General features: G+C 36.7%; 1 protein-coding gene across 1 annotated transcript in view; it reads right to left on the bottom strand.

Annotated features, from left to right (window-relative positions):
- Window positions 1-877: 877 nt before the first annotated feature.
- Window positions 878-24,090, bottom strand: part of LOC150079446 (ecdysone receptor-like) — a 146,755-nt gene continuing 123,542 nt past the window's right edge. Inside the window, exons 4-8 of the mRNA XM_090382834.1 lie at window positions 23,417-23,557; window positions 20,717-20,940; window positions 20,369-20,524; window positions 13,235-13,457; window positions 878-3,920 (exon numbers count right to left, since the gene is read on the bottom strand). Coding sequence (XP_090238960.1) covers window positions 3,679-3,920; window positions 13,235-13,457; window positions 20,369-20,524; window positions 20,717-20,940; window positions 23,417-23,557 — 986 coding nt within the window. The 3' untranslated portion in view covers window positions 878-3,678. The remainder of the gene's footprint in view (window positions 3,921-13,234; window positions 13,458-20,368; window positions 20,525-20,716; window positions 20,941-23,416; window positions 23,558-24,090) is intronic.

A 24,090-nucleotide genomic window follows, 5' to 3' on the forward strand; every position in this document is an offset into this window, starting at 1 on the left:
TTTACCTGTGTGAGGAGGGAAGCAAATAATTTGTATTTTCTTATCTATTTTTTCCCAGCCAGTGCAGCCTGTGGCTTCCTTACACTGTATAGCTCTTACTCCAAGAAGAGCAGTGTCCATTTATAACGACCCTCTGTCTTTTGCCACTCAGTCATCCTTTTATCCATAGCAGTAACTTGCTCCTAATGCCACACTGCTCCAATTTGTAGAACAATATTTTATGTGGAACAGTGTCAAAAGCTTTATGTCAAAATTATTTGCATCCAATTCCTTTGTTGCTGTATCACAGTAGCTAATCAGATTGGTCAGACAGGATCCCCACTTAACAAATCTGTGCAGTGATTTCTATATAATTCCATTCCTGTTAAGATCCTGCAATACTTCTTTAATGACTGACTCCATTATTTTCCCTGGAACAGAAGTCGAGCTTAGATGATACGTAATTGCCCATTTGATACATGATACGTAATTGCCCATTTGTGAATAGGAGACATATTTGCATACCTCCAATCTATAGGATTCTCCCCTGAATCCAAGGATTTCTCATAATTATGGCCATGGAAGATTAATTTGGGATTCAAATTAGTTTACAAATTCTAATAACTTTGTTTCTTAATAACTGCCCCCTTTTTAAAAATAGAACAGAACTATTATAAATCATATATTGATTATAGTAGTGGTATATATTGTATGGAATATTAAGTTGTGATGTTTGAATGTTTCTGTTAGTGTGGTGAATGATACTTATTTCTGATAAAAATTGCAGTTCTGGAAACTTGATACCAATAGTTGACAACACCACATCAAATGTAATGTATCTTATCAAAAATAAAAACTTCAGGCAAATAGTAAATGTGGCTAATTTTAATTTGAAAAATATAGAACATCACAAAAGTTACAATCAGTTTCTGTACAACAGAGATGTCCCCCCTCCAGGAGACCAACCCAACTTGCACTACATACACTATTATATGGGGAGGTTTCTAAGTTTATCCAAAACCCTCTACATAGCACCCTCCTCCATAGTATTTTTTATCATTTTTTTACACATTTTCAGAGGCATAGCTTATTTCCTTACATCTCTGACTGAGCTTTCCTGAGAAGGAATGAACAGCATTTTCATCTACCTTCTTCTGTTAGAAACTGGCTTAGGTACTCTACAGTGTCTGTTTTTCTAGCAGATATCTGTAATTACATAAAAGGAGTACCCAATCCCAGTATTCCTTAGAAATATTTTCAATGCCTTCCCTCCTCATTCCCTTAAATATTTACATTTATGACAATTTTCAAATCTGGGGTTCATTTATTTTATTTTAAAAAAAAAACAACTTAATTTTATAAAATTCTTTATCCCAGGAGGATAAAGAATTCTTGCCTGTCATATATACTATTCCCTGCACCCATTAGATATATATATGGCATTACATGCCATTTATACCAATTAGAATTCTGAGAAATATTTTAAAGCACAGCAATATTTATTTACAAATTTAAGGCAGTTGTGGAAGCAGCAAGTTACTCATACAATATGTGGAGTACACTTACGATACGAAAAATAAATAAAATTTAAGTATTTTTCACATTTTATACATGATATCCAAGAGAAATCAAACCAAATTTCATTTTAAAAAAAATCATCTACACCTAGCTTTAAAGTTACACAGGCTGAAACTTATGAATAAACTAAAACCGCTTCAGTAAAACTTTCATTAAAATATACTATGTACATGCAAAGTTCGTATACAAGGAGGGAAGCCATGAAAACTGACAATTCTATTCATTCTTCCCATCATTCTCTATAATGTTAGTAAGAAGTTACAATAAACATATATTACATGGTAAGCTGCTACTATGTACCCATATACCCTTAATATCCAAATTTAAGGCCATACTCATTTGTATCATAACAGTGTTCTATCACAATATTCACCCCTTCAGAATTAATCTCAGCATCAAGCCATCAACGTTAGCAGCGGATGTGCCAGGCACAGCTGCTCTCTTGTTGATGTCCCAGATTACTATGAAGGTGGTTATACATATATGTATATATATACATATAGCAAAGGGATTACCGGGAGTTAGTTGCATTAGGGTAGTTCCCCATCAAAGGTATATTTCCAAAAATGAATAAAGTGAAACAGACAGAGGAAAGAATAGTTTTGGCTGACACCTATGGGTCATTTTTGAAAAAATTTTATACAACTGTAAGAGTGCTATTTATTTTTACCCTTGTATCCAAGCTAGGAGGTTTCTACATAGTCATTTTAGAGGAAAAAAGAAGAGAGAAAAAGAGAGAGAGAGAGAGAGAGAGTTATTGTTTCAGTTTTTCAGAAACATTCTTTAATCATAATTTCCCCTACCATCCTATTTTTATATATAATTTTTTGGAATAGCTGCTAACGTTAAAGCACCCATCATCCTCATAATTTACATTAGGTAACGAAGGAGAATACACATTTAAGAAATGCATTTGCTTCAGAATTATATTTTATTTTCTAACCTTTCCCCTTAAAGTTACCTAAACTCATTCTGGACTATATACAAAGCCTGTCAAAAGGCTCTTTTCTATGGCTGTTTTTACTGTTTAGTGAGGAGACCTAACAACAAATAAAGAAGATGGACAACACAAACAGTGGGTATATGAAGTTAAGAAACTTGCTTTTCTAGTAACTCTTAACAGACTATAAACTTCTCAAGCTTGTAACAGAAGTACTGCGGCATCATGTACAAACATATCACATGAGAGGAGAGGACAAAAACATTCAGGACTATTCTATAATGCCAGAAGATAAATGCTGCTTTGTTTCAATCCCATGACCACAGCTTCTATTAATATACAAAGAAACAAAGTGCTTACATCTGAACACATCTAGAGATGGCAGCACCAGTCCAGGGTTATGATGGAGGGCCTCTTAACATTTAATTGCCATTGGATAGTTGATAACCCAGTCCCCTCCCCCCATACACGAGGTACTTTTCTAATAATGTAACACTTTGAGTCCTTTTTTTTTTTTTTTTTATTAATTTTTTTTTGTTTTGTTAAAGTTATATATTGTATGATGATGATTAATGGATAATTTTTCTGTTCAGATGAAGCCAATGACAATTTGTGCAAGGGATGAGGCAAGTGCAAAGATCTCGGATAACAAAGAAATGAGGCTGGTATGGGTTAGCTCACCGGTATTAGTGAAATAATTCAAAACCTGAATGTCTGTCTTGCAACATGGCCATCACGATTGTGCGTTGCCTGGCATTTTTAATGTCCTGCTTATTTATATATATATATATATATATTTATATATATATGTGTCAGATTCAAGTCCATCAACGTAATTACCCTTATGTTATTTTGGAAAAAAAAAAAAAAAAATCACAACCTTAGGAGCACACAGCCTAGGAAGTTAACATGAGCACCACTGCAGATGCTAAATCTGTCTTGCATATTCCGGATGCAGGAAAAAAAATTCCATTGTATTTGTACAGTAAAGTGGCAGGTACTACCAACATCGTGGATGCAGGCTATCCGAAGGAAAACAGAAAGCATGGTAATGAAGAACGGCATTGCAACTTTGCTTTGGTTCTCAACGTGATGGAATGAAAGTTTCAATGCCAGAAGAATCAACTTTGCAGATGGTAGAACAGCATGCTTCAGTGGAATGATGTTTTTCAGGAGTGTCTTTATTCCTGAATGTCCCAAATTTCTGCCAGGAAAGGAGGCAATTTCTTGTTCTGTACTTTCAGTGAGAAACACAGTTCAGAGTTCATGTTGCCCAAAGATCGCAACTCAGTCAAAATGGACAGCAACCTGGCAAAGTAATTTTTACCAGGTGGACGGTGGTTGTCCACATAGGCTCGCAGGGTATCTATGTAGAAGTCTTGAATTCTTTCCACTTTCTTTGGCTCCATGAGACATGGCCTTTCTGAAATTAAAAAAGAAACCTCTTAAGTAAGCAAATTAAGGATAAAATATATTTTTTAAAATGTCTTGATATTTGATCAATCTCACGCACAACAAATAATAAATGAATACTTGTTTGTTTTTCACTTTAACCTAAACATGTTTATTTTCATTTCCGTCGAGTTATACAGGTCCACAATCCCTTATCTGAAAATTGAAAGATTTTTCATGGAGCATCACTCGTGTGCTCGACATGACCCAAGCAGGTGAGAGGTGTCAGTTACATAGACAAGATACTTATATTCTATTATAGATTTACTACAGTAACCCAGACAATACTATATACAGAGTTGCATTTTATGTTGTCATATGTCACCACATTATGAAGACAATTAATTGGTATTAATTACACGATTAATTACACTTTTGTAATTCTTCTAAAATTTGAACATTGTGTTAAAAATATTTTTATTAATTATAAAACTTTTATGTTTTCAATGTTAGACAATAATAAAGATTATTTTTAATATAAACAGGATTTTTTAAATTCTTGAATAACACTAATGGACAATATATAATTAAGAAATATACATGTTAACATATACTTTATCAAAGATCAGAAATGAATAAAATCTGAAAATGTTTGTTTCCGGTTCGTGTGCTTATACTGCCACGCTATTATATGCATAATACAAATTAATGTAAGCACAGAATGATCAGTTCTATCAGTCACGTGTCTGATTGCTCTCTGGTTTTTTTTTTTTTTTTTTTTGTTATTTTGAATTTAATTTTGGTGTAAAAATGTCAAAAAGAGCTACAGATATCCCCATGAGTAACAGTGAGAAGAAGAAAGGAAGCATTTCTCATTAGTGATAGTGCAGAAAGTGCAGTTATTGCCAGATGTTTGATCGTGGTGTGTCTGTGTGGCATCTTACTGTAGAACTACCACTGTATATGACTTAAAGAAACAGAAAGACAAGTTGTTGAAGTTATACATTGACAGTGATGACCAGAAACTATTGTAAAATAGGAAAACAGTGTATAAGGCAAAAAATGAAGATCTTGACCTTGTGCTGAAAGAGTGGATTCAACAATGAAGAAGTAAATGTATGCCACTAACTGGTTTGTTGGTCATGAAACAAGCTAGAACACACCACGAACAACTGAACATTGAAGGTGAGTGTGAATATTTAGAAGGTTGGCTGCAGAAATTGGAGACATGTCATGGTACAAAATATCTGAAAATTGGGGTGAAAAAGGTTCTGCTGATTAAGAAGCAGCTGAAAATTACATTCAGAAATTTGCTAAAATAATATCTGATGAACACCTTGGTCTTGAACAAATTTACAATGCTACTGAAACATCTCAAAAGTTAAAGTTGATAGTGATTGGAAAAAGGCAACATCTGAGATGTTTGAAAGGTGTACGCAATTTACTCGTGCATTATTATGCCAATAAGGAAGCGTGGGTAACCAGACAAATATTTTTTAACTGGTTCAATATTCACTTCATACCAGTGGTACAAGCTCGTTGCAGGCAAGCTGGACTGAAATAAAATTGGAAAATTTTATTGTTCCTGGACAACTAATCTATACATCTCCCTGCTGAACTTCTTGTGAAAAGTAATGCTTTCAGCATTTACTTCCCCACCAATGTGTCAACTTTAATACAGCCTTGTGACCAAGGAATTTTACACTCTATGAAGAGCCAGTATAATGACATTTTTTTTTTGAACTTTATACTTAATGCAGTCAACAGAGGCATAGGAATCCAAGGCTTCCTTCCTGAAAGAGTTCAATGTTAAGGATGCCATTTACACAGTTACTAATGCTTGGCACAGACTTTGGTTTACAATGATTTTTGATGAAGATAAACCTGCAGATGAATACTTTGAAAGATTTTTTGTAACTAAGGAAAAGAAAATGATATCAAACCTCCTTACTTATGCCAGAAGTTTATCATCCGAAATGCAAATAAGTTAGAGGAAGCTGACATCGAATTGCTGAACATTGACAATTATGCACCTGTTGTGCATTCATTGAGTAATGAGGAGGGGCGCCTCCGTAGCCAGGTGGGAAGGAGCAGCAGTGCGTAGCACACGCTTCTTTATTAGACCGGGGTTCGAGCCTGTCACCACCAAATACGGAGGATGCGGAAAGGTCAGGGAATGACCACTGCATATCCCGGAGCAATATGGCCTTAGTTGTTAATGCTCCTAAAAACCAAATAACAAACAAACGAGTAATGAGGAAATTGGTGAAATGGTGTTAAAACAAAATAAGCATTGTGGATAGTAGTGATGATGATGGTGATGTTGCTATTTGGTTTTTAGGAGCATTAGCAACTAAGGTCATACTGCCCCGGGATATGCGGTGGTCATTCCCTGACCTTTCCGCATCCTCCATATTTGGTGGTGACTGTGGCTCGAACCCCCGTCTAATCAAGAAGCATGTGCTACGCACTGCTGCTCCTTCCCACCTGGCTACGGAGGCACCTAATGGTTATGACAATAGGAACATGGGAAAAATTCCCCATGGATGATGTGAAAATGTGTGATCAGTTAATTGATAGCCTTGAACAATATGCATTTATCAGTGAACAAGATATTATGACAGTTTACTGCTTAGATAGAAACCAATGTTAGTGAGAGAGATGACACTGGAAGAAGTCTTTAAAAAGGCTGTCTGTCACAGTGCTGCTTCATCACTTGTGAACCCTGTTCCCGATCATCTTCAGATGTCTGACTCCAAGCTGATGGCAATGATAACACTGATGCACCCTCTTCTCCAAGTTCCTCAAGCCAGATGTAATGTACCTTTACTGCATGTATATATACAGGTATTTAGCTTAGTTTGTATATGTTGGAAATTTTATTAAATGCTTTCCTTTTAAATAAACTGTAATACTATTTATAGTCTTTATTTATCCCACTCAGGGTGAATATTCATAAGATTTGCTGCAGAAATATTGATGTTTGCTTACGTATGCTGCCACAGACCTTGCCTGGATATTATGGTAATGTGGTATGGGTATCATACTACCATTTTGAAATCTGAAAAATTCTGAACCACATCTGGCCTCACGGGGTTTCAAATAAGGAATTATGGACCTGTGCTAGAAGAAAATATTCTAAAGTAGGGACAGATGTTCTACCATCATTTCAACTGTAAATGCTTCACATTCCAACTTCATTGGCTACACACTCCCATTTGAAAAAATGTATGTGGTTCTTTATCATTGATGGTAGACATCAACTACAGTAGACTTGCAATTATCTGGAGTATTTGGGAAGTCAGTTTTCTGAGATAATCCACTGCAGTTGGGATTTACTGTATCCCAACTTCAGTGGATGCAGTTTAGCAGTAAATCTCAACTGTGGCTTGCCTCAGTGAGACAGGAATTTATTTAGTAAAGGCTGATTTATTTGGACATAGAAAGTGCAAATGTCTTTGCTGATGCTACAGAGGAGGTCTTAAGGAGGAAATAGTTAATTGGGAGGATTAGGGGAATCAGGTACAGGTTAGTGGCATTGACTAAGATTACCCTTGCACCTCCTCAAAAGGACTTGTGTCAATCTTCAATTACATTATGCATGGCAACAGGCATTCAGATTACTGGCAGACACAAGCCACAGAAAAAGCTTGTTAAAGTAGCTATAAGGAATGTAATAGGGTAGTAAACAGTAATTAAAAAATATATATATAACATATCTGTATGATAATACAAGGAGCATTGTAAACAAAATGAATTGAATATGAGCTTCTGTTCAGGTCAACTAATGCTGATATTGTACTAACTGAAACATCCTGAGAAGTTTATTAACAAAACCCTTTAATACAGCATATTCAAGGGAGGGGGAGGTTATGTTTTATTGCAGATTCACTTGCAATGTCAATGTCAAATGCTCTTGGAGAAACATTTTTATATTTATATTGTCTTAGCAACATCATCTTAAGCCCCAGAATTCCTGATCCTCAAAACAGAAAAATGAAAAACACACTTATTTTACATCAAAGTGTTTTTACTGGTAATTGGGCCACTTACCATTTGAAAGCTTAAAATAGCTCTCACCCTTAAAGGCAAGTGCTTTTGGACCAGATGACATCCATTACAAAATGATTAAGTACCTTAAACTAAAATCTATGGACTACTTGCTCCTCTTATACAACAGAAATAAGGTAATCATTCTTGCCTTTGCTAAGTCAGGAAAGGATCCTAAATTTACAACAAGCCATCACCCTATTGCTCTAAATTACTATTTGTGCAAAATCTGTAAAAAAATGGTCAATGCTTGTCTTATTTGGCATTTGGGATCAAATGACCTCCTCTCCAGCATTCAGTGCAGATTCTGAAGGAACAGGTCACTTTGGACCATTTGGTCAGAGTGAAAACATCTATTTGAGATGCTGTCCTAAAACAAGATATCCACCTTCTTCAATATGGAAAAAGCATATGACGCAACTTGGGACTCATATTTGATGAAAAGTTGACCTTTATCCAGCCCACGCCTGCTGGATCCCTAGCCACATTGGATTGGCAGAAATGGTATGGCTGATACTGTAGCCAAATCAGCAAGTGCTATGAATAATCTTAGCCTGTCGCTCCTTTATACAGACTACAGGCAAATAATATGCAACAAGATATATTTGCAGTGGCAAGGTGTCTAGTGTGGGCAGGTAACAAACAAACTACATCAGATTAAGCTGTGGTTGAAACATTGCAGTTCCAGTCTGCACAGGAACTGTAAAGAACTTGTTGCTCAGCTACGCATAGGACGTAGTCATCTGACACATTTCTTTCTTCTGATCTCCCCGCGTGTGCGCGTGCACCACCATTTCTTGAATTCTTTTAAGCACATTTTAATCGAATACTGTATATAAGTTTCAGTAATACACAGTTTACCACTTTTAACCATCAGACTAAGCCATACACACTCAGACTTTATATGATAGGGACCATGTGTCAGCTGTTTAAAATAAGTTTTTACAAATTATTAATTTGTTTACATCTGTATAAAATAAAACACTTATTTTTAATTTTTACTGCCTTTTTTATCCAGTCTCGTACATGAAAAACTTTTTGACAGGGTTTCAAAGGTTGCCAATACTTATTGTGACATTTTGACTTTGTCTTGGTGCATAATAGCCTTTGTCACTAATGCCCCAATAAAATCTAAACCTCTTCCTATCAAGACAGGCCTTTTCCACCAGTATGGAAGGATAGTGATTAAAACCTTCATCTTAAGAGTTAACCAAATTTAGAATAAATTAAGTTCTATTGTGGAAAACACACCCTTAATCTAGCAGTATATTAATGCTACAATTAGAGTTATACTTGGTGATATTCTGCTACTTGACTACCAAGATATCTTGATATTCAAAATAAAATGAAATCATAAAAATAAGAAAGAAGCAAAGTGATGCTCACTCCTAGCTGTGCAAATGTAGGACCCCCTACCCAAGGAGGAGTGCCACTTCCATAATGAATTAAATTAAAGATAGAGAACATCAGCACTTTTGAATGCCAGGAGGACTGTATTTTTGGAGTACATGAGTCTAACCACTATCCAGCCAATGTCACTGGATGTCCCTATGCAATATGAATACAAAATAGCAATTCACAGACCATAGCTTACAACAGCACATTTAAATTAGTGGAACTAAATAGCTATTCCTCTTTAGCAGTGATGTTACCATTTCATCACTGCTGCAGAGCACAAATATATTGTATTAAATATTACTTAGGCTGAGAATGTTTAAAATTTAATTTTATCTAATGAAATTTTCATACATGGCCACTGATCAGTGTAATTGCTTTTTCTGAGACACTGTCTCAGGCTACAAAGTCTATAATACCTTTTTAAATTGCTCACTAGTGAAATTTACAAACACTGTGTGTGTGTGTGTGTGTGTGTGTGTGTGTGTGTGTGTGTGTGTGTGTGTGTGTGTGTGTGTGAGAATTCCAATGACTGAACCCCTGTTCATCACTCATAGTTATAGCTTGTCCATTTTATGATGGCAGTCGGTGCTGCATGACAGAGGAAGAGAAGGAATGGAAAGGTGCACAAGTCAGCATCATAACGGATGCTCAGTATCAGTTTTTCATTCGGATGAGAAAGAATTCCATACTTAAACTAGATAATACTCTGTGGATTAACAAGAATACATGTATCTTTAGCCTAAACAATGCCTCCCCAAAGGCACACCCTTTTAGGATGGATTCACCTTAACTGTACTTTAATTTGAGGTTTATGTGCATTCAATTTACAGAAAGTGTAAATGGTTTATAGGAGTTTGCCTAATTTCACCCCTGTTATCTAGTTACAGTAGTTTTCTATAGTGGGAACCCCAACTTAAGTGAATCCTCACTTACACGGGGGTCTGGAACCCAACCCTCATATACTTTGAGACCCCTACTGTATTTCATGACTTTTTTGTTAAAAAAACGAGAGCTAACCCTTAAGCGGGGGAAAATGTACATACTGTGTCCTCCTCTCTAACCCCTATTTGTGTTCTTTTTGCTAATGCTTACATGCAGGAATGCATACCCTTCCGACAGAGGACAGAACTGTAGGTGCACAATACAGCATCCATCCCTTTTTCGACTCCTTTTGAAATTCTTGTATTCTCTATGTGTAAACCAATTGAGTTCATTGAGTACAATGAACAATTGTACAGAGAAATAGAGTGGGCTAGTAAATCGGAATGTCTTATAATGGGGGATTTTAACTGGAACTTGTGGGTTGGTCACTCACACACTAGTCAGACTTTTGTGGATTTATTGGATAATTGTTTTCTGCAGCAGCATGTTCGAGAGGCAACCAGAGAAAGTAATACTCTTGATCTGGTTATCAGCAGTGATCATTCGTGTATTAAGAATTTGCAGATAAAGGAACCACTAGGGGGCAGTGATCACGGTGTACTGATTTGGGATTTACTTAAAGATTTAATTACCATCAGGGGTAAAGGAAAGGGTTTTTGCTTCCGTGAAGGTGACTACAGTGCTCTCCGACAGTTTTTAAATTCTGTACAGTGGGATAAACTGACAATGTTACCAACAGTAAATTCTAAGTGGGAAGCATTCAAGGAATTAATCGTGGAAGCTACTAAAAGTTTCATACCTATTAAGAAATATTGTTCAAGGTTTAGGCCTAAATGGTTATCTAATGAACTAATGAGACTCAAACAAAGAAAAATGCATGGGATGCATATAAATTAACAAGCGACTCAGAAGCCTATGGCAGATATAAGCTAGTCTGTAATCAGGTCACAAAGAAGGTTAGGCAAGCGAAGGCAGATTACGAGAAATCCTTGACAAAAGATGCTAAGAAAAACAGCAAGGATTTCTTTACTTATATAAACTCTAAAAGGAAGGGGATGAATCTGATTGGTCCACTTGACATCGATGGTTCGACTGTTGATGATCCTGCTCATATAGCAAACAAACAATGAGTATTTTGCATCTACATTCACACATGAGGAATTATTAAGGTTTGCAAATGGCAGAAGGTTATCAAATTGTAGCAGGATACTTAATGATTTTGTAATAACTGAAAGCAAAGTGGAGGAGAAATTGTCAAAGTTAAACATAAGAAAAGCATCTGGGGTGGATGGGATCTATCCAGTTATATTAAAGGAGGCGGCAAAGCAACTAAGCAAACCCTTAGCCATAATTATGAGAGCATCCTTGGACTCAAGGGAGGTTCCCACTGACTGGAGATGTGCAAATGTATCCCCAATTCACAAAGGGGGATCGAAGGGTGACACGAGTAATTACAGACCAGTTAGTTTAACTTCTGTTCCGGGTAAAATAATGGAGTCGCTGGTTAAAGATGCATTGCAGGATCATCTAGACAAGACTGCAGCAATAATTCAGACACAGCATAGGATATTAAGGGAAAGTCTTGTCTGACAAATTTGATAGGATATTATGATGTGGTTACAAAGGAACTGGATGCAAAAAATAATTTTGATATCATATATTTGGATTTCAGGAAAGCTTTTGACACTGTTGCACATGGAAGACTATTGTACAAATTGGAGCAGAATGGTATTAAGGGTAAGTTGCTACAATGGATAAAAGGATGGTTAAGTGGGAGAAGACAGAGCGTGGTAATCAATGGGTGTTGCTCTTCGTGGACTAATGTTATTAGTGGAGTCCCACAGGGTTCGGTATTGGGTCCACTGTTGTTTTGTATATTTATCAATGAAGGTATATCAGGCTTAATGTCGAAGTTTGCAGATGATACAAAGGTTGTTAATGACAGTAATGGCAGTGTGCTACTGCAACAGGATCTAGATAATTTGGGCAGGTGGGCTAAGAAGTAGCAACTGAAGTTTAACCTTGACAAATGCAAAGTACTGCATATGGGTAGAAGTAACCCCAGAGAAACGTACCAACTGTGTGGTACTACACTTAAGGTGGTAGAAAATGAAAAAGACCTGGGAGTAATTGTGCAGTCAGATATGAAGTTTTCTGACCAATGCTGACAGGCTGCCAGGGCAGGTCATGGGGTTTTGTCAATGATATATAGGAATTTTGCTAGCAGGGAGAAGGAGGTGATTGTCCCTCTGTATAAGGCAATGCAGAGTACTGCATTGCCTTATACAGAGGGGCGTACGCAGTACTCAAGGCCACGCCTTGAGTACTGCGTACAGGTCTGGGTGTAGATTTACTTGAGCGTGTACAGAGAAGGGCAACAAGATTGGTGAGGGGAATGAAGAGATCCTCTTATCAAGAGAGGCTTAAGTTCTGCAAATTGCAGTGGCTGGAGAGGCACCTGCGCGGTGATCTGATTGAAGTGTATAAGGCCTTGAATGGGTTGAGCACGCCGAATTCTAACGGGATCCTTCCACTTGTTCAGATTACAAACCTAAGGGGGCATAAATTCAAATTAAGAAAAGACAGATGTAGAATAGATGTGCAGAAATTTGCCTTTAGCCAGCGAGTGGTTAATTGCTGGAACAAACTTCCATCTGTCGTTGTGGAAGTTGATAGGTTGAATAAATTTAAGGAGGGACTGGATAGGCATTTGGAGGGAATGGTGTGATTTTTTTTTTTTTTTTTTTTGGCTGATGCTGCATAAGCTCATACACTTGCTTTCTTGCATCACATGCCACTACTACTACTACGTAATTTTTGGTTTCATTAATATCACAATTTTTAGGCCTGGTGATAGCATTCAACACGGAATCCAGAAATGTTGCCAGCTGTTAAAGGGTTCTATCATGTAAGGATTTAACTTGCTTATTATAATACTTTGTACACACAATAAAATTCATATGGTTTAATTACTATTATTCACATTAATCTGTAACAATTAAAAGATGTAAATACCTGAAAAAATAACAATGGCTGTGAGTAATGCATATTCTGCATTGTCCACCTTTAGCAAACACATTTTGCGACAGAAGTGGAAGATGGCATCTGCAGATTCGCCCATACTGGCACTACGGTAGTTTTCCCTTGTGTAGGGCTGGTTATTGGCAAAAACAATGGAGTCTGTCTTGATGTCATACTTCCTGGCTGTCCTCAACATCATCACTTCACTTGAACATGCCTAGAAACAGAATATATTGTTTAAAACTGAGACATTACTTGTCATTCTTTTGATTTTATACAATCCCACCTTGTGAAATGTTAGTATAATTAATATAATTAACCCTCAGAATTTATTGTTTCGACAATTCAGTCGCCCCCCCCCCCCTCAGCAATTAGAAGTAGTTACAAATCACCATCGTACAAAACTAAAGCATTTTATTAAATGCAGTATTATTATATCAAAATTTGATTTTTTTCCCTCCTATCCTCACACTCCTTATGTTACACTTTCTCACTAGCATTTTACATATTTTGATCTGTTATATATTTTGTGTATAAAAATTTTTATACAGGCTTGCCAGTTATTCAAGCATCTAGCACTGTCCCAGGTGATGCTCTTCCAAAAGACTGGGCTCAGTGATGGATCTCTTCTAGCCTTGTGCAGTCATCTTAAAGTACGAACAGAAAGCCATCTGACATTGGCTGCTGTAGTTCCAAACTAGATTATGTCAATATCATTTGTCAGGGAAAACTAGGAAAATTTTTAATAAAAAAGACAGATTGGATCCCATAGATACAAAAACTGATATTACTAATCAGCTCTGAGTTCTGTGTGTGTATGGGGGGGGGCTAAAGGTGAGCAAAATGCAAATTGAAAACCCATGCTCTTCAACAAATACTTGCACAGCCTGTCAATGAATGAAATATATGCCCCAGATTACCAGCAGACAAATACCACAGGGGGAAATTTGTTTTGATCCTGAGCTTACGGGGATCAATGAGACCTCAGACAATATTTCAGCAATCCTTGCTCTTCATCTACTCTGTCCATGTGGCTGAAACTCCTAATGGCTGTTTTTTTTTTTCCCCCTTTGGTTTCTCCACTTAAAATTCCAGATATATGTTAATTATCACACAATTAGGAGCAATTCGGGAATTAAGTTACACCTAATTATATGCATATGTTGAATGGCATCTTTCACATACAGTTATCAACAGTAAGTTGGCTTTACTGATGCATGATTTCCTCCAATTGGTAACACTGGCTTCATGATATTGAAGTATCATCTGGAATCAAACTGTTCATGTATGCTCTTCGTGTTTTATGCAGTGACACTCCTGTTACTGTTAGGCTGGTGTCTAATTGCATATGTTTGTTGAAGAGCACAGGTTTTTCAATTAGTATATCGCTTGCTGACAGGTTTAAAGGGAGTTTTTTTCAGTTTCAAAATTTCAAAATTAATTAAGTGAATCAAAAAAGTTAACTACATCTCACTTTTTTTCACACTATGCTATTCAGGCATGAGTTGGGGTTTTTTTTTTTTTTTGTGACTCTTATGAGTTTACACCAATGTAACTAAGGCACTAATAATATCATTCAATAACAATGTGACAAAAGACCATAAAAGGTCCTCTGGCCTGGGTTTGAGTTTTTTGGACTTCCCCCAAAAGCTTGGGAAGGACAGCGATAATAACTACTAATACTCATCATAAGAGTCATTCTGACAATATGCAGTGAAAACAAAAAAAAAAAAAAAGCATTAATCCTGATTATAACAATCAGGGTTATTAGCGCACCGGCAGAATATTATGGTGTGAATGGGAAAATACATAAGGCATTTCTAGCATCTTTCACTGTAGCTCAATAACTTCAGAAATTCCAAGAAATCTTGTCTTAATATGTTTTCAGATTAGTCTTCAACACAAAGAGGTACTCGTACCACAGAAGACGTCAATTCTACAAAGATCTGGAAACTAGGCACTTGCAAGGAGACCTAATTGAAGTGTTTAAGGCTTTAATGATGATCTTACTCTTGTTCAGACAGTGCGCACACAGGCACAAACTTAAGTTGGAAATGGATGGCTACAGAAATAGATGTGTGCAAATTTACTTTCATCTAGTGAGTAATTGATTGTTGGAACAATCTACTATCGGGCATTGTGGAAGGCAGCAGTTTGAATAAAATTTAGGGAATAATTAGTATCAGAGGGGATGGACAATTGGGTGGGGAGTTTTTGGCTGATGCTGTATATATTTGATGTTTGCAGAGCTAGCAGGAATGGGACATGACATTGCCAAGGAGAATGTCTTTGTGTTGCAATGCCACTGCTTGCAACTGATCAGGCAATGCAGTGGCAACCCCCAAGGCAAAATGCACTGGTCCCACAAGAGCTAGTTGTTGTCAGTAGCTCTGTTGTCAGGGAAACAGGAAATTATTGTACAAAAAGAATAGGTGGAATAGGATCAGGGTATGTCTGCCAGGGGGCAAAAGTTAATGACATTATAGAATAGAAATCATCTCTTAAGGGCACAAAAGGTGATATTGTTGTACATGTTGGCACTAATAACATTAAGAGTAAGGAATCTGCAGATTTACTTCACAAGTACAGGGCAGTGTTGAAAGAAAGGCACCTGGGATCTATCCAATTATATTAAGAGAGGCAACAAAGGACATAAGCAAACCCTTAGTCATAATTATGAGCACATCATTGGATTCAGGGAAGGTCCTCATGGACTGGAGAGGTGTGAATTTATTCCAATTCACAAAGGTGGGGTTCAAAGAGAGTGACATGAGTAATTACAGACCTGTTAGTTTAACTTCTGTTCCAGTGAAAATAATGGTGTCACTGGGAAAATAAGTAATACAAGATCATCTAGACAAGGCCACAATTATATTCAGACAGGGAATGGGTTTTTTAAGAGGAAATTTTGTTTGACCAATTTGATTGGATACTATGATGTGATGTGGTCACAAAGGAACTGGATGCAAAAAATAATTTTGATATCATATACTTGGATTTCAAGAAAGCCTTTGATACTGTTGCACATAAAAAACTGCTGTACAAATTGGAGCAGTGTGGTATTACGGGCAAGTTGCTGCCATGGATAAACGGATAGTTGAATTAGAGAAGATAGAGAGTAGTAATCGATGGATTGCCCTTCGTGGCCTAATGTTATTAGTGGAGTTCCCCAAGGTTTGGTGTTTGGGCCCCATTGTTGTTTTCTATATTTATCAATGATATTGATGAAGGCATATCATGCTTAAGTTCCAAGTTTTCAGATGATACAAAGGTTGGCAGGGTGGTTAATGGCAGTAATGACAGCATGCTATTGAAACAGGATCTAGAAAAGTTGGGCAGATGGGCTGAGAAATGGCACTTGAAGTTTAACAGTGATAAATGCAAAGTACTGCATAACTCCAGAGTAATGTACCAACTGTGTGATACATCACGCAGAGTACTAGAAAATGAAAGACTTGGGGGTAATTGTGTAGTCAGATATGAAGTTCTCTCATGAGGACAGCTCATGGGTTTTGTCAATGATATACAGGAATGTTGCTAGCAGGGATAAGGAGCTGATTACCCTTGTATAAGGCAATGGTCAGTCCACACCTTAAGTACTCCGTACAGAGAAGGGTAATGAGATTGGTGAGCAGAACAGAGGGATGCTCTTACCGAGAAGGGCTTCAGTTCTGCAAATTGCAGTATCTGGAGACTAAGCACCTGTGAGGTAATCTGATTGAGGTGTTTAAGGCTTTGAATGGATTGTGCAAGCTCAATGTTGATAGGATTCTTGCTCAGACCACACTCAGGAGAGGCACTTCAAATCAAAAGATGGTTGCACAATAGATATGCAGCAGTTTGCCTTTAGCAAGCGGGTGATTGACTGATGAAACAAACTTCCATTTGTTGTGGAAGTTGATAGCTTAAATAAATTCCAAGAAGAAGTAAACAAATTATTGGAGGGAACAAATAAGTGAAATGGAAGGTGTCTTCCACCTCCACTTTTGGCTAATGCTGTATAAGCTTGCTTTCTTGCATCATTTGCCAGTACTGCTACTCCTAATAATAATAATAATATTGAACTGTGGGCTCAACACTGGCACCACAAGAGACAACCAGCTAGCCACACTATTCACAGGCTCATTATCCCTGCTAACTAACCAACCACTGAAACTGATACAGGAGTACACTTATAACATATGGTGCCATTTTTAAAAATTCTAAACATCGTCACAGTGATACAGTACAAACTGAAACCTCATCCGAAAATGGAAGCATTTTAAATAAATGGAAAGGTAACATTTGTCTGCAATTGTTAAACTAGTAAATTTTCAGTTAAAAATAGATAATATTGCAATTTTTCAACCCAAAAATGCCTAAAATTTTGCAATAATATTTTATTATCATAATCTCAACTAAGTCCAAGCCCAGCCCAAACATTATCAGTTTTGTAGGCCTGGCCCATGCAGACCCTCTATCATGAGATACCACTTCATATAGCAATTTTAAGCATAACAGTAAAAAAAAAAAAAAAAAAAAAAATATCACTGAGGGTAAGAGGGCCGCCTCCATAGCTAGGTGGGCAGGAGCAGCAGTGCGTAGCACATGCTTCTTGATTAGACTGGGGTTCGAGCCTGTGACCACCGCATATCCCCGGAGCAATATGGCCTTAGTTGCTAATGCTCCTAAAAACTAAATAACAATTAACTGAGGGTAAGATGTAAGAGAAATTCCCAGAAAAGAGAACTAAGAGTGTGGACAAGGTGTTCTACTAATATGTAATACAAGAAAGAATATAAGAATCAGATAGTCCCCCTTAAAGGATGGCAGTGGGAGAATTATTCAAAATCTAGACAATGTGGCAAGAGTTGAAAGGTACTTTGTAATGATCTTTACAACTGAACAGGAGGAAAGAGTGAAGAGTACTCGGATTATTATAAAATTAGTGATATAACTATCTCTCAGAGATAGTTATATCACTAATAGAGGTGCCAACTGTTTTCTCCAATTCATAATGATGGCCCTAAAGAGGAGATCAACTGATGAGGTGGATTTCTTAAGTCGTTGAAATCATGGAGTCTATGGTTAAGGACAAAATATCTAAGAATGGAATTCTAAAAGGAAATGGTAATCACAGCATGGGTTTGTTAAAGGAAGGTCTTGCCCAATCAGTCTGATTAACTACTATGATCAGGAAATATTTGGATGCAAAAACAACTCTGACATGACTCAAATTTCAGTGAAGCTTTTGAATGTTTCCTCACCTGTATGGAAGGTTAATGTATAAACCTGGGAAGGTTGAGATTACAGGAAAGATTAGATGTATCAGAGGCTGGCTTACAAATAGGAGGCAGACTTCAGTCATAAATGGGTATTCTTAGAATGGACTAGCACAGCAAAGACTCCCTCAGGAATCAGTACTTAACCACTCTTTCTTATATCTGATCTATCTTAATGACTGATGAAGGATTACTGGAAAAGCTATCAGAGTTTGCTGGTGATTTTGAAAGTTCAGATGTTGGTTAACAACCAGAACCATGCTATAGTGTTTAAAAAAGGACTTGTATTACCATTTTTCAGATCATATTTTTAATAAAATCACCTTAAAAATGGTAATTAAGATCTGACCTGACATTTAGATTTGTTAATATGGAACATGTCTGGAGATTAAACAAACAAACAAACAAAAAAAAGACAATATACAAAGCAATGGGGAGGGAAGAGACTAAGTCCAGAAAGTACATTTTTAATTTAAACTTTTTCTGTTTTTTATTGTGTTATGAAGTAACAGACTATATATATATATTAAGTGCAATAGCATCATTAATACACAGCCCTTTCTGAAAAAACAGAATATTTATAAGGTGGCATCGTTTTAAGTTATATCTCATATTGTGAATACCTTCACAACGAGTTGCACCGACCGGGCTAGCCGGGTGGATAAAGTGTCTGCCTGGCAACCCAAAGGTCGTGGGTTCGATTCCCGCCTCGGGCTTGGGTCAAAGTACTGCAAAAACCTTGGGAGGTGCATTATGGCCACAGAAGTCTATGCGCCAATAACTACAAAAAAAAAAAAAAAAACAACGAGTTGTCATGATATTGCACTACTTCGAATAAGTAACACTTCACTTAATTTTTTTTTTTGTCAGTTGTTGGTGCATAGGCTTCTGTGGCCATAATGCACCTCCCAAGGTTTTTGCAGTACTTTGATCCAAGCCCAAGGCGGGAATCGAACCTGTGACCTTTGGGTTGCCAGGCAGGCACTTTACCCACCCGGCTAGCCCGGTCGGCACTTCACTTAAGGAGAAGACTAATGTTACCTATTCTCGGATAGGACCAACCACCCAGACAGCACCGTTTCAGGGCTATTTGGCCCACCTATCTGAGAATAAGTAACATTAGTCTTCTCCTTAGGTGAAGTGCTACTTATTTGAAGTAGTGCAATATCATGGCAACTCTTGAAGGTATTCACAATATGAGATATAACTTAAAACGATACCGCCTTATAAATATTCTGTTTATTCAGAAATGGCTGTGTATTAATGATGCTATTGCACTTAATATATACATAGCCTAAATTTGCTCACAGCTTGAGGCTTTAGCCCTAAATGCGTCTTAGTTATGAAGTAAAATAACTGTAATATTATTGTTATTTGACACAAACAATAATAATGAAGTTTGGGGCAGTTTTTTTTTTTTTTTTGGCTTTGCTCCTGTTGCATTGCAATCTCCTATTATTTGCATAGCACATTTATCCTTATCCTATCCAGAAGCCATTTGTCATTTTAAACAGTGTTGCCAATATAATATGTCACAGGAAACAATACAGTGTAAAGCATTTCTACAAATATACTGACTTGCTACAGAAGTATTGACTGTTAATATAAAATTTGCTATCATTGTATAATTTATGTTTTTACCCAGCTGCAAGGCCCTTGGGAAGGCTCTAAGAAGTTGCTTGGTTTGCTTGTGAAGAAAACTTTTAACTGGGGGAGAAAATACTAGCGTGTGGGATTTTTTTCAGGACCACCCATCTGTACTATAGTTGTTTATTCCTAGTTTTATTTTTGTAGTTATTATCATATTTATATAAAAATGTTGATTTTGAGATTTTGTAAACAATGAAGATGGTAAAATTTCTGTTACCTTTAAAAGTGTAATCTGATCCTCTCGGAGGAGAGTGTCAAAGCCTGGAACTCTTTTTGAAAATTCAACGATCAGTTGAACAGTAAGGATAGTGATTTCTGTAATATGCTGAAACCTTTTCATACTATCTTCTTCAGTCTCACCAAGGGGAAAAGCCTACAAAAAAAAAAATAATAAATAAATAAATAAAAATTCATTGGTATGGATGCTTTAATTGATATTATTATGACATACATTTATAATGGACCAACCATTCATTTTAAAATAACAATTTCACAATAATAACTTGGCAAGTTATTACATTATGGTATTTAACAGAAAACATTCCATTAAAAAGTTCATATTTACTGTTATCTTTTTGAAATCCTCCTCTGAGGGTGATTCAAACTCCTCTTGGAAGTAGACTAGTTTATTAATCAACTCCTCTTGTGCATGGGTCAGAGTTTTGCCACCAGGGGGTTTCTCTTCCTTATCGGAACCACTGTCTTTTGTTGTGCTGTTAGGTTTGTCTTTTTCTTTCTGTGCCTTTTTGGATTCTCTTTTGATGGCACACTGGTATTCAGGCACCACACCTAAAAATAAAATTATGCCATTAGAAAAATTAAAAAGAAATAATTTCCGATTATTGCCATGTAACTTTGTCTTAATTATTGTAATTTTCCCCTTAGCTCTCATTAATTTTCATTATCATCTATAATATCTATAATCATTTAGATACATCTGCCAAATCATGGGACTGATATCATTAATGATTTTAAATCCATATTTTCACTTAAGGTATATAATAACAGTGTACACATGCTTTCCCCAAATAGTCCATATACAGACTATTTGGGGAAAGTGTATATAGACTATATCAATAATTCTTGCTTGGAGCTGCAATATTTTTTTTTTTATTATTGCAGTCCTATGCAGCAATTATTAATAACATTGTTGCACCTAACTTCAGAGTAATTTGAAACTTAAGCACAGTAATGCAATTAAAGTTTAAAATTATTAAAGGGTAAATTTTGTGAGCTCTAAATATTTAGAGATCAATTTTAGAAATGGGGAGCAGGTCAAAAAAGTGTTGCAAGCAGTTCACTTGAAAACTAATAGTGCTAGTAGTCAGTGTGCAAAATTAGTTATAAGAATACTATCATTAAAGTCAGAAATTTTCAGGAGGGGGTGATGATAAAGTTAAAATATGAAAATAAGGTGACCTGATGTCTACAAATGGAACATAAACTGAAAATATCTTAAAAGAAGTTCAGACTCCTTCCACATACACTGTGCTGCCACTTTATTAGGTACACCTACCTAGTAGCATGTTGAGCCTCCTTTAGCCTTCAAACAGCCTGAATTCGTCTAGGCATGGATTGAACAAGATGCTGAAAATGTTATGCAGGAATGGAGTACCATGCAGACATGAGTGTGTCACGCAGTTCTTTGAGATTTGACAGAGGTATAAGCCTGCAGCAAACAGCCCTTTCCAGCTCATCCCAAAGATGTTCAATAGGATTGAGATCCAAGGACTAGGCAGGCCACTGCAGCAAAGAAAAGTCATTGTCGTGTACATGGAACCATTTCATAGTGATTCGGGCTTTGTGCACTGGTGCATTATCCTGCTGAAAGTAACCATCTGACAGAGGATAAACTGTCAACATGAACGGATGCACTTGGTCAGCAACGATGTTTAGGTACTGTGTGACATTCAGATGTGAATCTATGGGTATCAATGGACCTAACATGTGCCAAGAAAACATTCCCCACACCGTAACACAGTAGTCGTCAGACATGACAGGTCCACGAATTCATGTTGTTTTCACCAAATTCCGAGCCTTCCATCAACATGATGCACCAGGAACTTCAACTCATCAGACCAAGCAACTGTTTTCCAATCCTCGATAGTCCAGTGCTGGTATTGTTGTGCCTACAGGAGGCATGCTCTCTTGTTCTTCATTGATAACAAAGGTACATGATGTGGCCATCGGCTGTTGTAGCCCATTTGCGACAAAGTGCAACTAGTGGTCCTTTGCAATAATTTGTTCTGCACACCCAAGGTTGTATTTTGACGTGATGTGCAACACTGTGGCCCGTCTGTTTGCTTGCACAATTCTAGCCATCCTCCTCTGACCTCTCTCATCAACAAGCGATTTTCTTCCACAGGAGTGCCATTGAGAGGATGTTTTCTGTTCATTGCACCATTCTTGATACACCCTGTGGTATATGAAAAGTTCAGGAGAACTGCTGTTTCAGAGATGCTTTGTCCAGCATGTCTTGCACCTACTACTATGCCATGTTCGAAGTCTATTAGATCACTCCTTTTACCCATTCATCCTCTACGGTTTTTACACTTAACTGATACTAGAAAGGTTGTTCTGCTGCATTTATATCCACAACTGTGGGCATGTGACTTGCAACGTTGTAGGACAAACCATTTGTGTGCACAGCAGGAGTGTACCTAATAAAGTGGCAGCACAGTGTATATGCAAAACAAAACTCTGAATATTAATGAAGTCTTAAGAATTTTGAGGTTTCTTACGATAGTGGTTCAGAGAGAGAAAGAGCAAGCTCCTTTTCATAATTAAGGATAAAAGCTTAAAAAAAAAAACTGAAGCTTGGGCCACCAACAGCTAAAGGTCCTTGTACTATGACACAATAAATAACACAATGGCTAAGGAAACTATTCCCAGTACATAAAAAAGAAAAAAATAATAAACAGTCAGGCATTCCAATTCAAGCGATATAGCTATAAAACACATTTCCGGGACCAACATTTATGTAGATATGTTGGATTGGAGATTCAGAATGATCTAACAAATTTCAATGTGAGCATTCATAATGTATAATCATTTATTTCTGGAAAAGTTTTAATTTCAGAGTAACTTCCTGTACCTAGTTATCTGAAAGAACCTAGATAATACCAAAGAACCTCCAAACGACAGCATGAGGAATCTGGCTCCATTAGTTTCCAAGAAAACTGGTTGTTAAACTTTACATCACTCTATATAAAATCAATACAGAAAATACTTTGAAAGAGATAAAAGATTAATATGATTTACTTACATTCTGGTCTCATACCAACGCTGAGGCACTTTTTTAGCCTACATTCCTGGCACTTCCTCCTCATGTACATGTCAATTTCACAATTGTTACCGTATTTGCACTGATACACTGCATTCTTTGTGATACTTCTTCGAAAAAATCCTGGAAGAAAGTAAAATATAAAATCATTACTCTTATCCATCGAATAATGTTTTCTAAATTACACAAGAGCTGCTTATAATTTTCATTAAATCACCTGGAAAACTATTAAAAAATACTTTTCACATATACAGTAATCCCTTTCCAACCACTAGAGATGTGTTCCCAGTGCGGATTACCCATTAAGGCAATGAAGCACGTGCCTAGGGGCCCCAGGCTTTGGGGGCCCCCAAGCCAAGACATTTTCCTATAGTGTTCTAAAATAGATTAATGTTTTCAGTAAACATCATAAAAATCTTGATTAATTTAAGCGAAAATTTAAGCAAAAAATTCAAAAGTACAAAATTTCATTTATTTGCCACCTAACTTTTATTTATTTTTTATTATTATTTTTTGGGGGGGCCCCAACTATCCTTAATCCGCCACTGTGTGTTCCTAAAAAGTACCACATTTGGCAACACTAAGGTTTCATAGAAAATGGGGGTCTGGGGAAAAGTAATAAATGTGCAAATCAAATATATGGAAAAAAACACAGT

Source organism: Mastigoproctus giganteus, chromosome 10 (assembly GCF_048544385.1).
Source record: "Mastigoproctus giganteus isolate SK-2022 chromosome 10, ASM4854438v1, whole genome shotgun sequence".
Classification (NCBI taxonomy): Eukaryota; Metazoa; Arthropoda; class Arachnida; order Uropygi; family Thelyphonidae; genus Mastigoproctus; species Mastigoproctus giganteus.